General features: G+C 37.7%; 1 protein-coding gene across 4 annotated transcripts in view; it reads right to left on the reverse strand.

Moving 5' to 3' along the window:
* The window catches only part of RPP30 (ribonuclease P/MRP subunit p30), a 27,822-nt gene extending 19,159 nt beyond the window's left edge, over nt 1-8,663 (reverse strand). For all 4 annotated transcript variants that reach the window (XR_003044286.1, XM_015600018.2, XM_025042312.1 and 1 more), the window contains exons 1-5: nt 8,538-8,663; nt 6,266-6,321; nt 5,605-5,661; nt 5,115-5,189; nt 2,557-2,628 (exon numbers count right to left, since the gene is read on the reverse strand). Coding sequence is in view for 3 of the 4 variants with exons in the window: in XM_015600018.2 (XP_015455504.1) it covers nt 2,557-2,628; nt 5,115-5,189; nt 5,605-5,661; nt 6,266-6,321; nt 8,538-8,619 (342 nt within the window). In the remaining variant the exon portion in view is untranslated. The remainder of the gene's footprint in view (nt 1-2,556; nt 2,629-5,114; nt 5,190-5,604; nt 5,662-6,265; nt 6,322-8,537) is intronic.
* Nucleotides 8,664-17,051: the final 8,388 nt, after the last annotated feature.

Raw genomic sequence — 17,051 nt, forward strand, 5'->3', positions numbered from 1 at the left:
ATATATATTTGGGATACAGGCTCAATATATTTTCAAATTTATAGGGTACACAATCAAAGTAGTTTGGAGGCCACTGGACTAAATTACTTGAATTTACCTCACTCTGCCCATAGTCTCTTTAATCTTAAATGAGAATAACTCAGAAGCTCCTGAAGCTTCTATGTAACTCTCTGCCACATTCCATCCTGCCTCGCATCCCAAGAAACCCTGCCAATGGACTCTACTCACAATCTTTCATCTTTGCCTTATTCTCTGGGGCAGCTATGCAGAGGAAAGGTTTAGCTACGAAACGCCTTCCAGATACTCCTAGTGGAAAATAATGTTATTTCCCATGGAAACAATGCTATTTAAGGTGGTCAGACTTTATACTACTAATTGTTAAGATATATGTGTGTATGCTTTTATGACTCATCTTAGAGATCTTAGTTTTAGAATATCACGTTTATAGGAATACCTGTTAAAATCGACTCTCAAACCAAACAAACAAAAAAATCAATTATAGAATGCAACCTCTTAAACAACAAACTGCTCGCATTTGACCTGATTCCAGATCATGATATACTAACAAAAGTTCTATTTAAATTGATTTTCTGCAGAAAACAGAGAGAGCACTAACTTTAACTGAGTCTTAAAGAATGGGTAAGATTTGGACAGATAAGAGGAAGATGTTCCAATTTTAAAAACTGTTTTCATGTAACTTTTGGGGTATATCTGTATAATTTCAAACAAATACTTTGTGCATTATTTATAGCTTTCTTACATCCTCCAGAATACTTCTCACTGTCCCACTCACCATCAAGCATGTATTCATGCTTTTAAATTCATTTTTTTGAATAGTTTTGAGAAAACAATACGATAAACAACTAAGATAAAATTGCTGTGTGAAATTAAAATGTATTCTAAAACCTAGTCTCAACTCTACTACATACTACCCGAGATTTAGAGCAAATCACGTGGTCTGAGTCTCAGTTTTCTACTCTACAGAGTGGGGATAGTAACAAATATGTGTCCTGATTAACCCTCGGGATTGTTGTATTAAAGGTAAAAAACATGTAAAAGTCTTTGGAAGGTTATAACCTTCCTTGTGGCCATGATGTTACTTTTTAAGGGTTCTGTTTGTTTCTCTGGCCACTTGTAAATGGCTGTGGAAATATAAGTTATATGCTCTCCTAAATCAATTTTGAAAAAATGTAGTACTACAAAAATTGGGTACTACCAACTTTTAGTGTACAACATAACTGAGTTGTTATTTAATAAAAAAAACTAAGTTACTGTTTAACGAATTTGGAAACGCCCAAGGTCCTCCTTATACTGTATACCATGGTTCCATCATTGAATCAGAATCTGCTGTGGCACTTGAAACAGATACCTAAACTCAATTCCAAACCTACTGGATCAGAATCTCCAGTGGTTGGGGCTGAACACCCTGATACTAAGAGTTCACAGGAGTTTCTCATGACTAAGAACCACTCGCTTCTATTCACCTCTTTTTCTGAAACGAAACTGAAAATCACTAAAATTGAACACTTTATGAAAGGAGTCACCCTCCTCCCCCAAAAAAGTTATTAATAGATAAGTGGTGCTGTTTCCCTGCAATAATCTAAATAATTAAGAACTGATAGTATGCCTTGGAAACTAATTTTACCACACATCAGCCTCCTTAGCCAACAGCTCCATCTACTGGACAAACCGGCAAAACTTTCCTATAATTTTAGAACAGATTTTGCTTAAAAATTAATTACGCTGTAAAATTAAAACATTAAAGGTATGCAAAACACCTTTGGTGGATATACTTTTTGCAGATGGATACTTTTTTGAACCTAGATAAAGGCAACATTCAGAACTTTTTAAATGGATCCATAGCTCAAATTCCTGAAAAACTGTATTACATTGATTTTTTTTTTCCTTTTCAATAATCATTTAAAATGCCCAGTGTGTTCTCAAGTTGACAAAAATGAGCATATCTGTTAAATAACTTTCCTCCTGGAAAAATCACAGAAATGGCAATATTAAAAGTACAAAAGGAATTAAATCCATAAAGGCTCTAAGATCAGGAAGGGGGATAGCACCAGACAGTTAATTTTGTAGAATTTCTAGAAGGCTAATAGTGGACATGATCATGCTGGCATATGGGCCACACCTCAGAGCATGCAAAGGAGATGAAACAGAGGTGGGAGCTTTTATCCCACAGTAGAATTGTGTACCTTTCTTCCCTAACAGGCAGCAGCAAACAGTAAGAAGGGCAGAATCTGAAGTGATTTTAGAATTAGAAAGAGAAGGAGCAATATTTATTAATAGAAGTTTTCAATGAACAAAGAGACAAAGAAACATAAGAAAAGTTGATGGACTCTTCCAATCTGAGAGCCCATCAAATATTTAGCAGGATGAATAAAACAAAACACATGCCACCCCTGTGAAATTCCAGAACTGTATGTAAATGAAAAATTCTAAAATATTCCAAATAGAGCAAACAGATTACCTACAGAGGCATAATAATCAGATTTCTTTTATTAAAAAAAATAAGCACTATTTACTTTTACTTAATCTGTTACTTACGTGAAAAAGTTTTTCTGTCTTTGGAAAAACGGCAACAATATCATACAGCCGGACCCTGGAAGAAGTTGCTCTCTAGTAATATAAAAAGAATGTTATCATATGGTGACAAAAACAATACACATAGAATTCTGCCTAATAGTGTAGCTGCACTCCTAATATGCCACTGATATTTTTGCTTTGCTTTGTATATTGGCAGAAAAGACCTTCTAAGCATATGAGAATTTAGATACCAACATCTATCCCACCAATCATTGTTACTCTTTAACTCTATACCAAACACTGCATTTGAGATACAAAAATGAAATTAGATAGCCCTTGTGTTTACAAGCTAGTGCAGGAGCTTGCCAGACATTTACTGAGTACATGCTGTGTGTGGGACACTCAGAATACAAAATCATTTAAGGCATATCTGTTCTTCATGGAATTCACCATTTTGTTGTGAGACAAGAAATACACATGACGATTGTGATGCAATTAGGTTCACAATGAAAACACAGTTATATACAAATTAAACTGTTACGTGTGCAGGAAAATACCTGAGAGTACAAGGACAGAAAGAGAAATATATCACTTAAAGACAAAGAATTATTTTTTAAAAAGATCACTTCAAACTTATATTGTATGTGCATGTATGTGACAAACTGGAAAAACATACATTCAAATGTATAATCTCTGAATAATGAGACATGTAATATTTCTTTTTTGTTTGCTGGCATCTTCTAAATTTTTACGACTTCTTATTTTGTAAAAAGAAAAGGCATATTAAACTTAGAAAAGGAAAGAGATTTAAAAGAAGCAGCAGGTGCTGTGCTTAAACAGGTAAGAGGGCGCCACTGGGTGGACCTGTGCTGAGAGAGGGCAGGCTCCAGGTCTTAGAGGAAGCCAGGATCCAGGATTCTTTGACCTCTGCTTGCCTACTCCCACTTGGGAAGGGGACAAAAAAGGGGACACCAGGATGTTCATGATAACAAGAGTAAACAGAATTCTGTAATCTATTAACAGTCAGCTTCATTTATGTCTACCTGGGCCTAGAGAACCAGAATGCTGCCTCGCAGATGTATAAAATACCAAAATTGGCTTTTCAGAATTTTTGAGCAATAACTGTTATAAAGGAAGCTAGCCTTTCATTGGTAACTCCTGTTCTATGATCGTGCAGTCCATTCTAACTAAAGGTAAAACAGGTCACCTCAGGTATCTCACCTCTCTCTCCCCTACTAGATTCTTCTCATTTTCAGCAGGCACAGTCAAGTCTCTTCCATCTAACAAAATCTATACAGCAGGTTATCATCCACCAACCTCATGCTTTGTTTCCCTATGAGGTCAAATTTCTCAAGTACAGTCAGCAGCGCGTACTGCATTTTCTCGCATTCCTATTTCCATAAAAATGATTTTTGCTACGGTAACCAATGGCTTCCCTGTCAACAGATCCAATAGACATTTTTTAGCCTTTCTCCTGCTTGACTACTCACTCAGGCACATTGATTCTGATGATCCTTCCTTCTTTTTCTCTTCTTGCTTTCCTCGTTTTTCTTCCTACTTCTTAGACAATCCCTCCTCAGCCTCCTCTACTTTATCATTGAATACTGAAATTTCCCAGGACTCTGTCCTAGGCCTCTTCCCACATCAGTCTTGGATCAGGGAGTCTGATCCAAGATTTCAATTACTCTCTACAGGGCAACCACTTCCAAGTCAGTATCTTTAACTGAGATCGCTCTTCTGAAGGCCATACCTTTCTTTCCAATTGCCATATGATAGGCTCCACCGGAATTGCACAATAACCCACCATGTCTCTAACACAATGTTCTCAAACCTGCTTCTCTTTGTATGTCCCAACTCAAGAAATGGTACTACCATCTACCTACCTGGCTGCTCAGGCTATGATAGAAAGTCATCATCCTATATCCAATCAACCATCAATTCTAACCAATCCTCCCACCTGCATGCCTCTCAAATCCCCTCCTTAACCCGCTTTGATCCAGACTCTATAATGTAGACCTCCCTTGGTTAAGCTCTTCAAGGGCTTCTAACTGCTCACCCAGACCACCCTTCTTAACCTCATGCCACGTTAGCTACTAGGCTCAGCCCTATTGGTGGTGTTTCATTTCCTAGAACACACCATGTTTTCTGTGGCTTCAGGACCTTTGCATAACATACCCTGTGGGAACACTGTATTTATATAACACTTACTGGCCCCTCTGCTACACACTCCCAGAGCACCCTTTATTTACTACTTTCACCTTTTTAAACATTCCTCACATTTTTAAAAGGACTGTGTCTGTATTACTCACAGCAGTATCCCCAGCACCCATCTTATATATGGTTCATGTGAGTTCAATGAATAATAGTTCCCCAAAGGTTCTTTAACTGTGGAATGCCTATACATATGTCATGAATAGAAGAGACTGTTATACTATGTGAATTCTGAAGACAGGGAGAGCAGGCCGGTGTCACTCACTGAGGGGGAGAATTGTAAGAATGAGGTGAGTTGAAAAATGACACTGTTCAACATTAACCAATGCAATTTACAAGGCCAAAAAGAAAGAAGATAATTAACTTACCAAAACATTGCAGTGAGATGGATCCGAAACAATAATTGTTAGTCTAGTTAAAATTTTTATTGGTCTTGATTTTCCCTATAATTAAAAACATGCAATCAAAAAAAGCACAAAATACAAATGATTGCATTTTCTCTTTACGAGTGCAAGTATTCATTAAAAGTTACCAACAATAACAGATAGTAAAGATGAGTAAAAACCAGTCGTCATTGTTAAAGTATTTATAATACAGTGAGAGAAAAAACATGTATGTATGCTAAAATACATAATGAGGTAATTTAAAGGTTATAGGACTTCGGTAAAGAAGAGCATCAAAGAACTACAGAATAGATAGTAAGAGAATCACGTAGCCTGAGGAAGAGCTGAGTCTTGATGGAAAGGTAAGACTGGTAGACAGAGGAAGGGACAGTGTAGACTAGAGAGCCACACGTATTACTGGGCGTTCTGCATTTAATGAGTAGATATTATGCTTCTTAAACAACAAAACACCTACCTGTACGATTGGCAAAGTTGTAAAGAGTTCAGAAACAGCTACTGGTTTTTCAATTTCCTACAATGAACAATAAACAGTCAGTCACCCTAGACTGTACATGTTAATGAGACAAAGCATAATGGAAAACTTAATAAGGGGTTTATAGAAAAGATAATTTAAAAAAAAAGATAATTAACAGTTTTTTTATAAAAAGGGACGAAGTCTGAAAAGCAGAGAAGCAGTTGTGAACATCAATGGATAGGAGAGATAAAAAATAGTTTTTAGACTGAAACAATCTGTAAGGTACAGTTAGTTGGTGGCCTAAAAGAAACAGATATATTTACTAGTATGTTTATGAAAGAAATCATTAGTTAAGGAGTCCACGACAGATAAAAAAAAGAAACATTGTTCAGTCAATAACAATGCAATTTTTAAGTTATTGAAAGCGACTGAATTAACATCAAACAACTTTAAGAATCTTCACCCCATGCTCTAGTACTTTGCAAAAAAAAACTGTCATTTGCACAAATATGCACCAACTAAATGGTTATATAAAATAAGAATAGTGCACAGTGCATTTAAAAAGAAATGCAAAGAAATATGCTCATCTGTAGCTTCCATATTACCAATGGAAACATAAATAATTATAAAAACTGGTTATTATTAACTTCAGAAATTTTACCTGTTTCTTATCCTTAAATTCAACGACATGATTGATAGCAACAACTGAATAGCCAACTGCAAAGAAAAAGTGAACATTCTTGTTAAATGCAACAACCTCTCTTTCCTATGCATATAAGCCCATCCCAATTCTTGATGTGAATAGGAGGAAGTTTGCAGAGTGATATGGGTACGGGATCTGGTGTCAGACACCTGCTTTCAAATCTAAGCATTACCACTTACAAGTTTTAGGTTCATCTGTCAAAATGGTGGTAATAACAGAATTTACCATATGCCTGCTATCATACTTAAATGAGATAATACATGTAGGATGGTTAGGACAGTGCCTGGCACAAAGTTAAGGCTATGTTTGACTGCTATGATGTATTATTAGCTTGATCTTAAACACCTTTAACTTTGTTTCTCCTTTCCAACCACCATTCTTTTTAATGTTCTTTTTTTTCATTTTCATCCCATCAACTTCATATGTTTTCATCATCACTTTTATTCTCACTCATTTCTTTTGCTTCTTAACCCTTTCTACTTCCTTCAGAAGCTCTTTTCCTAAGGAGAAATGGAGTAATGACTTCCTCACACTACTGTCCAATTTCCCTTTTGAGCTGCCAACCATCAAGACTGGGAACTCTTTGAAGCCAGGGCCTTGCTTTATCAGCCTCAACACAAAGCACTGTTTTGGACATTAGGACTACCAAAAACGTCTAAATCATGAATCCTATCTTTAAGTTATTTAAACATCAATAGGAGTGACAGGATACCAAAATATAATGCATGTTAATGCCAAAAGTGGTCCTCTTTCTCATCAGTTTGTCCAACTTCCTTCTTTCCTTCCTCTCTCAAATATTTATTGAGTATCCATTACTTGACAGACACCATGCTAGGTGTTGAGAATACAGAGACATCAGAAGATAAAAAGAGAAATTTGCCTGTACAGTACTTTGGGTTTCGCCTTTCACTCACTCAGTCAAATCAACCCTCCCCCTTACCCCCCCAACCACCATTCTTCTTTACTATAGTACCAAGTCTTCCTTAAGCTTTCCTGTTTTATTCACTTGGGATACCCTTTTGGGCACTAAACAATGTCCCCGCTGTCCTTCGGAAATGTTAACTAGACTCATATTCTCCATGAACTTTTCATAGACTACTCATCTGGCATCTTAGGAATACTTCCCCCAATCAATCTTTGGTGTAACTTTTATTTATGTAGCATATTTCTGAAACTTATCATTAGTTTATTATGTCACATAACTAAGAACCAGGGCTCTGTGTTCTTTAGTCTTTGAATACTTCCACTCACTAAATAGCAGTCTTTTACCTTTGACTTACAAGGGGGAGTGACTTTCTATTATGTCATGACTTTCATTTAATTTTCAGACAAAAAGACTGGGTGACAATGCATGCACATGCTCCTTTGAGCGTATTTTAAATTGGGCAATGGAAAGAGAGTCATTTCTCTACTGATAACTTCATAAAGGGGACAAAAAGAAATGATGTGATCCACTTTGCCAAGGAGTAGCTTTATCTAGCACCATCTCTGAAAAGCATCAGTACCAGCTCTCAGAGAGCTGAGAACTGAGAAATGATCTGTCTGCAGAAACCTCTTTATTTTTAAACTTTTCTATCCCCTCGTCTAAGGAAGAAAACAGCAGTCGTGATTAATTCCACTAATTAAAATAGGTTCTTATCTCTAAGGGCTTTCCCTTCCCCTGGATTCAAATATGATTGCCATTCTAGCATTTTGTCCATGCTGCTTCCTTCTCCTGCTCCTAGTACACCCTTCTCCACCTACCCTCCCTCTAAATAATATTATTCCAACACTCGCACCCCACGTTCCTGCCCTCTTCTATGAGCCCCCGGTACTCCCGGTCTGTACACCAGCTTTCCACATTTGCTTTGACACAGTCGTGAGAGGCAAAAAAGGGGTGCTCTTTAATAAAAGTGCTGGTGCAGGGGACTATGCTTGGAAGCCCTGCCTTCTGTCGTCCATCAGCTGTAAGGACTTAAGCAAATCCCTCATCTTCTCAGGGCCTCCGTTTCCTCAATTTGCAGGAAATAAGGAGCCAGACTGGGTAACAGCTCCCGGTGCCTTCGAGTTTCCCGCGCTCGGTGAACGAGCAAAACCGCGTTGGCCATCAGCTTCCAGGGACATTCCAGGGACATCCCAGAGACCGGAACGAGGCCCGGCCTTGCCAAGTCCCTCCCGAACGTGGTCCGACGGTCTAAGGGGGCAGCGAGGCTGGGCAGGCACCGCGGACCGCGAAGCCGGGGCGACTCACGGTGAGCAGCGTTCTCCACCAGCCCTCTCAATGCCTTCAAGTCGGAACTCGCTCTCAGGTCCAAATCTGCAAACACCGCCATGCTGAAGTCACAGGACCATCCGCACGGTAGTGTGCGCAGCTGCTGGGCCGGTTCCTGAAGCATGCTGGGAATTGTAGTTTGCTTGAGTAGTCTGTCTCTCGGCGGAGTATTTGCTTTAAGGTTCCCTGGCACTTGCTTTACTTTCAAGTACCAGCAAAAATTAGTATATTGAAACTCACAGCCTCACTTCAATCCTTTTTTTTTGTCTTCTTCTGAATGAGAATGTTTGGTTTCCCCCAGAGGCGTTCAAATCTCTCACCATTCCTCCTATAAAAGTATCGAAGATGATTCTTTCGAAATGCATCTATGTAGCATTTATTGAGCACCTACCATTAACCAGACACTTTTGCTAAAAGATGAAAATGCTTTTTAAAAGTCATAAAGAACCTATGTTTCTTTCCTTCCCCTAAAGTCCATTCTGCTGTTTAAAATGGGCTAATTGAGAAGAGGGAGAATCTGATCTGAAGACCTCGAGAGAGAAAAGAGGACTGCTCAAGAACAGCAATGTCTTTTTGCCCAAGCGGAATTTGAAGTGACGCAGCATGCTGCTCACTATCACATTTCGCATCTTCAAGCACAGTATGTTAGGGGTCTCCTTAGGGTGGCAGTTAGCTCCAACACTGGTTTAGCCAGAGACAGTTTTGATAAAGGAGATGCAAAATTGAGATGTTTTACAGTTTTCCAGCTGAGACATGTACAAGGTGGTGTCAATAAAAGTTCACTGTCACCAATCCAATGCCAACAAGAGTCCCAATCTGGGTACTGCGGAGAAACTTTACTCAGATAAACAGTTTGCATGGAGAAACACAGCCTCCTGAAGAAAACAAAAGTGGGCAAATGGGAGGCCCCCTTATAGGAAGTGCCGGCTCTGGTCCCTGACTAGTACATAATTATACAAATGAGGAATCCAAATTTACACAGTTTGATTGGTCAGAATCGTGCATTCTTATAGATGTATAGCTCTGATTGGTCAGTAAAATGCAAATGAAGATAATGCAAGTGCTTCATTGGTACAATACCAGAGACTCCTTTACAAGGGTTGAATCAAATGACAGGAATATATGCAGGAGGCTTGGCAACCCAGTTTGTGGTTTTTCCCTGAAATGAAATGTGCATGAGAGGTCTCTGTAAACAATGACTGCTAGATTCTGATTATGAATTTGGGCCCAGTTAACCACAAGGAGTCCTTTTTGACAGATATATTCCTTCTCAGGGTCAATAATGGTATGTATACTACACATTTAGTGTTTCTACATAAATGAACTCTTGAAGATCGATAAATCAATTCTCTGACAACATAAAATTGTGTAACTATAGTTTATATCAGTGCTTCTCAAACTGTGAGGAAGGGCCAGTTTTTCTCGGCCCCAATTCTTTCTGGACTAGTATGTGGTCCCTTGTTTGTTACCAGTTGGCAGCTGTGGCATCATAGACTAATATGACAACATTTGAGCTGCTTCTATACTTGGCTGAATGAGAAGAGTCCACTGATCGGGGGCTTGGATATCCAGACAATGCTGAAGTACTGTAAAAATTTCCAAGCATTTTCAATTTTTATACTTACTTATCACAAACAGTACACAGTCTCTGGGCCATTAATTAGTACTCTTTAATTAGTACTCCTTTACATGATTTCTTTGTTAGTCTCAGAAGGGAATTTTAAGAAAGGTCTGTTCCGTGTTGTAGCATGCAATTCTCCTTTTGGTTAAAGTTTATAAAGAAGTATTTTGCTTTTTACAATATTTGATAATAGTAAAAGCAGAAGAAATTTTTTACTTCTGCAAATAGAACAAAGTCATACAAAACAAATCTTTTGCTTTTCATCAGAAAATCCCACCAGGCCCCTGTCATCTGGCAGCTTAAAGCTGAGGTAGACAGGGCAAGGAAACAATATACATGATTTGCACAGGTGTGTCAGGAGAATCTGGTAGGGTCTCCCCTCCCAGATTGAGGAGGAAGTTTAAGAGATTTGGAGACGATAAAGGACGATTTCCTGGAGGATGCAATGCTTGAATTAAATTTTGATGCATGAAATCAAAGAGTAATAAGATGCAAAGATCTGGGGTGTATCTAGAACTGGCACAAAGTAGGTGGTATTTAGTCAAAAGTTTGCAGATTTAATAATTAAACTCATGACCTCTTGCTCATCTTCACATCCACACCAACAAAACTGTAGCACTGTTGGATACATTCAATTATCTAAACACATGGCAAAAAATTCACTGAACTGTGCATGTGGTGCACTTGCACGATATATTAACAACTTAAACAGAAATTCCTCTCTCGTTCCCAATGATAAAGCACTTATATAGGTGCTCCTGGGCAGATTAAAACAAGACACTCTTCCTCCAGGGAGACTTGCATTTGCCCATGTTCACCACATGCCTAGTAAGTTTGTACAATAAACCACCTGCTCAATTTTTCCCAGAGGCCCTGATAAAGCATACCAGAGGAGTTAGTTGCTAAGCCTAGAATTCTAATGGGATTCCATAGGATGTCACCAATCCAGGAAGCATCTCTGAATAATTCCTCCCTTGTCTTCTTGTCTTCCCCCAGAAACTCCCATAACTGAACCATAATATCATGAGAGTCTGTCCATATTCTGAGCTGGGATATTTTATTCCTGCTTGCAATGTTATGTTTTTTTCTAAAGTGCAATTAATATGAAAGTTAAAAAAAATTTTTGTTGCTGTGTTTCTATCAAAAGTTTGAAAAAGAAAGACAGATGGAGAAGGCTTGTATTACAAAAATCAGCATTGTGAAAATAAAGAGTATTCCTACCTCTTTAAGATGCAATACATGTTGTGACAAAAGAATAAACTTAAGAAGTCCTTATGAAAGAAACCAAAGGAAGAACTATGACTGGTATATGGAAAATATGTGCGTTAATAAACTTAATGAATGGAAAAAAAGAACTGAAATTTCAAGAGTTGGCTTTTTAATGCAAGTAATATCAGTGATTATATTAAGTCAGGGTTCTCCAGAGAACCAAGATTATATGTATATATCATATATGTGGTTATATACGATATATACATATATAATACATATGATACATATATGTATATGTATATCTATCTATCTATCTACCTATCTAGAGAGAGTGAGAGAGAGAAAGAGAGAGAAGTTGATTTTTAAAAAGGAGTTGGCTCACATGATTACAGTGTTATGGCGCGAACGATTCTGAGACCCACGGAGCCAATTGAGATTAATTATGAGCCTTTATTAGCCGGCCGGCGACTGACTCTCTACCACACAGGGCTAAAGGAGATCAGCCCCGAGCTTTCAGAGCAGGCAGCTGATAAAGCTTAAGACCATATCCTGGTGGTCTCCTGAACAAGCAAGCAGATTACAGAAGTGGAAGTTGGCTGTTAGCATATTTTTGCCCGGAACAACACCCTTAATTAACAAGTAAATGGATCATAGGAGTAGACATTGGCCATCTTCATATCTTATACAATACACTTCCTAAACCACACACAAGCAAGTAGGACAACTTCTGCTATCTAAAGATATTTCTTCCCTGTAGCTGACTTAGCTAGTTGGCTCACTTGAAAATTTTCTACCCTTAACAATAGAAGCTGACAAGTTCCAAGATCTGCAGCTCCTAAGCTGTGGACCTATGAGAGCTGATGGTGTAGTTTCAGTCTGAAGGCAGGCAGGTTCAAGATGCAGGAAGAGCTGGTATTTCAATTTAAATCTACTGACAGGAAAAAACCATTGTCCCAGCTTAAGGCAATCAGGCAAGAGGACTCCTGCCTTATTCAAAGAAAGGTCAAGCCCTTTTGTTTTATTCAAGCCTTCAACTGATTGGATGAAGCCCATCTATATTAGGGGAGGTTAACTTGCTTTACTCAGTCTACTGATTCAAATGCCAGTGTCATCAGAAGAAACCTCATATACACAGCTGGAATAATGTTTGACCAAATATCTGGTCACCCATGACAGTCAAGTTGACAGGTAAAATTAACCATCATAGTGATGCTGCTTTGAATCTGTTGCATTTTAAGTAGAAAAAAAAGATTGCTCAGGAGACTAAAACTTTTTATTGAAGTTAAGCTTACAATGAATATTTATTGAAGAGAAAGAATAGGTCCTAAACAGAAACTAGCATTTGCAAATGTAATAACTATAAATGTTACTGCTCAGTACATTGGGGATATAGCTTAAAACTCGCAGGATAAACTACATGAAAAAACTAAATTATTTCTGATATTTTCTATTGCAGCTGATAAGCAAGTAGATACATAAAAGCTATTTGTGTTGAGAATTTTGACTTGACTAAATATCTTTTGGAAATGGTGCCCCCAAATAAGCACACCATTAGGAAGTAGCTTATTTTTGTGTACAGAGAAGAATTTCGAGAATTTTAAAGTAGACTTGTCAGAATTGGTAACCCTGACTAACAGTGACTCCTGCAGGGGTCAGTGTTAATATCAAACTTACGCAAAATAAGAGTGTGTGATGAGATTTTGCCAAGACATGGAATTTTAGCCATTTGTGTGTGTGTGTGTACTATTGACTAGAAACTACTTTGAACTCTAAACTTTTTAAAACTATACAAAATAATAGCCATAGTAATTAACCATGCCCCTATACAGTTCATGCTCCAAATAACTATCAGATGCAGTAAATGCTGAGGAAGTTTTGGACTCTTGAAAGTTACTCATTTATAAAGCTTTCCATGGAAGTTCTCATTGTGGAATTTGTATTCACGAACAGATTCCCCACTAGGGGGTGTGCATGTACCATTCATATTTCAAATGGTTAGTATAAAAAATTGAGTCATTAAAAAAATAAACAAATGTTCTTGGATCTGTTATCTGATTTTCTAGTTATCTTTTTTAATAAAAAAAATTTAAAGGTCATATTTATTTTGTAAAGAGAATGAAAATGTTCTAAATGGAAGGACCCAAAGGAAAAAAGTACATTTTTACAGTTAGCATTAAGGGATAATATAAATGAAAGCAGCATAATGAAAAGATCCATGTATATAAATAAAAAAACAAAAGTCACAATTCACTTTTAAGTTGAGTAATTATTTTGAATCATGAATGACTCTTGGTTATAGGCTTTATTCTACATTAGATTTTTTTTTGACAAATGTTTATTGAACCCCTAGTATGTGGCAGGAATAAGAAAACATCCTCACCTTTGGGAAGTTCACAGTCTTAACAGAGAAAACAATCTCTGTAAACACAAAGCCTAATGCAATAGTAAGTGCTAAAGATCGGAAAAAAAACAAAAGCTTTAAGAGCCTAGAAAGGATGAGATTAGCTATGGTGAGGATTGTCAATGAGAAAGAGATATTCTTGTTTCCTAGACTAACTGCTTTTAACCCAAATGAGCCTTCCCAATATTTCTGCTGACAGATTTCAGTCCTTGTTGCTAAGATGTGTGTTCTGTCTCCATGCTTCTTCTGTTTTATAGCCTGACTGGCAGCCATAGGGTAATGTCTGGATATTTATATACAATAATCTTAGCACTACAATTGTCTAAGCATTCTGGTTTTCCTAGTCTCTTATCCAATTCTGGGGCCAAGGGACACCCAAACAATTAGTTTAGTTGAATGAGGCAGAGGGTATAAAAGTGAGCTGCTGAAAAACTTTGGAAGTCAGATGCCTTGTCATTAGAAATTACTAGAACCCCAGTCAGCATGACGTTAGTATGCTCAACTGACTAGTGAGTCGCTAATGAATCCTATGGCATAGAAAGCTTTATTTGACCTGTTACTTAAATAAATCTAGATTATCAAAGTATGCTATGGGAAAATAAACTCTCCTAAGCTTATATTCTATGGGTGGGTATGTGTGGTTCTGCATAGATATGATTAAGCATATACAGTTAGATGAGCTAGATGAGTACCTAGAGGGAAGAAGAGCTTATAAAAAGACATACTTCCTATTGTAGGACTCGGCTGCTCTTCTGTACTCCCCCAGAGCAGAGGGAGATTGCCAGTTGGGAGATTGCATTGCAGAGCTGTAGTCTCAGGTGCCCTCATTGACAATTTAATGAAAATGCTGTTATAGGCAATGAGAGTCTAGACAAGGTTCAGTATTTTTAAAGTAGCAGAGTTATTTTTCCAATGAAATAAATAAAAGGGATTAAAACCCCAAAACATAATTTGATTTAGATGCCAACATTTTTCTTATTACTTCCAGTAGAAGTGCCAAAGAGTAAGCAGGGGTGTGTGTATGTGTGAAGGAAGCAACAGCTTGATATGGATTTTTAAACACCAGGAAATCAAGGGCAAAACAAATAACAAATTTAGATGAACGTTTAGGTCTTTTACGAATATTTCGTGAAGCTGTATCTTTAGCTTTCCTTTGTGAGAAAATTATGGAAAAGTACACATGAGATTTTAGCATTTTTATGAAGATAAGATTATTTGTTAGTCAAGGTTGGAGGAAAACTTAAAGAATTCCAGATTGTTCTGCTGGCTTTTGGAATAATACAATGATAGATGAAATTTAAACTCAGTATAAGCAAGGTAATCCTGCAGAAGCTGAGATTTTCGATATCTATGTTTATGCATTGTGACAGCTTATAAATTGAAAACCAAGAACTCCTAGGAAATATACTTAGCCATCACCAGAGATAATATAATAGAGGTGACTGCTTTATAAAAAGGGGAGTTTGGATCTGATGCTATATTGAAATGAAAGAGGAAATGAATTTGAAAGTAGCATTTTACTGATTATTTGGAGAGTTTACATGTCCTACAATTAGAAAAAAAAAAAGCAAAAACAAAATTAGAAGCTGCTATGAAATAAAAGTGAGTCAGGTAAAGGCTAGTAAGAGTGTAGGTACAAATTATATAGCTGTAGATTCAAATAAAGATAAAACTATTGTTTTTCAAATTTTTGTGTAATTAACATGAAAGAGCCAAGACAATGTAAGCCGACCTGATTAGAATACTCAAGGAAAAAAATGAGAAAAATCTCAAGTATTTTGTGACATTTACTACCTCAAGGAATTTTTAAGGGGCCTGAGACAGTTCTAAACCTTAAAACTAAAAGCTGAGTCATTTCGCTATGATCTTAGACAAGTCACTAAACCTCTCTGAGTCTCTATTTCCCTCTCTGTATTGAACACTCAACGAATGGTTTCTTAAAGGCCCTCTAGCTACAAACTAGTTTTCTTTTGTCTGAAATTATGTTTAAAACTAACATAAGTTAGGCTGAAGAAATTTTCTCATCCACCTTTGTACTATTAAACAGTATTGCTTTGTGGCCTACATACTAACTTCTACTCTTCCTCTGACTCAATATATTGATCTGCTTATCCCAGGCAAAGGAGAGCCCCTGGCATTTTCATAATAATGAGAGAGCTGTGAACATTAGTCACCATTTAGGGATTTATATTTTTTCCTACTCAAATTTTTTTTAAATGTGTAAAGGGAAGAATATGGATATAGTAATAACAAAAACCTGCGTTGGAAACTTATTATATTACTTCTCAGCTGATAGCAATAGCAACTTTGTTTCCTTATCTGAAAAATAGGGCTAATACCACCTCGAAGAATGAGAGTATTAGTACTCAGATCAATACATTTTGAGGTTTCTGCCCTTTTCTTTTTATTTATAATCTGCTAGGGCCTAACTAGAAAAGAAAACAGATTCGATTATTTTTAGTTTTAAACTAAAGACATCACTGCTGGCTTCCAATAAAACCTTTAAAAATGAAGTGAAGTAAGTTTCACAAATAATAAAACAGCCACTCTGACGAGTTTGAATAACAAGGAGATTCTAGGTAGTAGGCATTAAATCAACATACACCTCCAGGATTCTTCTGCAGAACATTGTAACTGGTCATTTCTTCGCTTGTGTGCAAGATTTCCATAATACCATGGGAAAATTATCCCTCGTTTCAACATGTTAGGCTTTGAAGTCTGAATATAAAAGCAGCCAGGGTCTATTTCCAGAAAGAGAGGCCTGTTTCTAGACGCCTGGAGGGTTAGTCAGAATGAGTTTAAGACCCCTGGAGACCCCCTTTCCTTCAGTCCCGTTTCTCCTCGATGCCAGAACCTGAAGGCATCCCTCCCTCTCCCAGTTTTAATTTCTTCTTCTGAGTTCTCCTCCCCACCATCCCATTCGGGTGCTTTTCCATCTTCGCTTTTTCCCATAAGTGGTCAGATAGGAAACGGAAGTATCTATTTGTTTCTTGCTGTAGCGCTCGAAAAGGCTTTTTTAATTAAGGAAAATAACTCCTCTCCAGGTTCCTCATTTTGCAATGAGTCCGAACGTTCGCCAGCTCCCCAGTCCTCCCCCACCGAATTGGTCGTTTACTACTGTGAGGAGGTTCGGGTCTGTCGGAGGGGGGTCTGAGCCTCCCGCTGCAAAGAAAGACCTGCGAGCGAGCCGGCTTGGGATCCTGGGAGGCGCGTGGAGCGCCGCCCCCTGCCCTGTGGGGAGGCGGCAGCCCCCGCCCAA

The sequence above is a fragment of the Pteropus alecto genome, unplaced genomic scaffold, assembly GCF_000325575.1.
Source record: "Pteropus alecto unplaced genomic scaffold, ASM32557v1 scaffold88, whole genome shotgun sequence".
In the NCBI taxonomy this organism is placed as follows: Eukaryota; Metazoa; Chordata; class Mammalia; order Chiroptera; family Pteropodidae; genus Pteropus; species Pteropus alecto.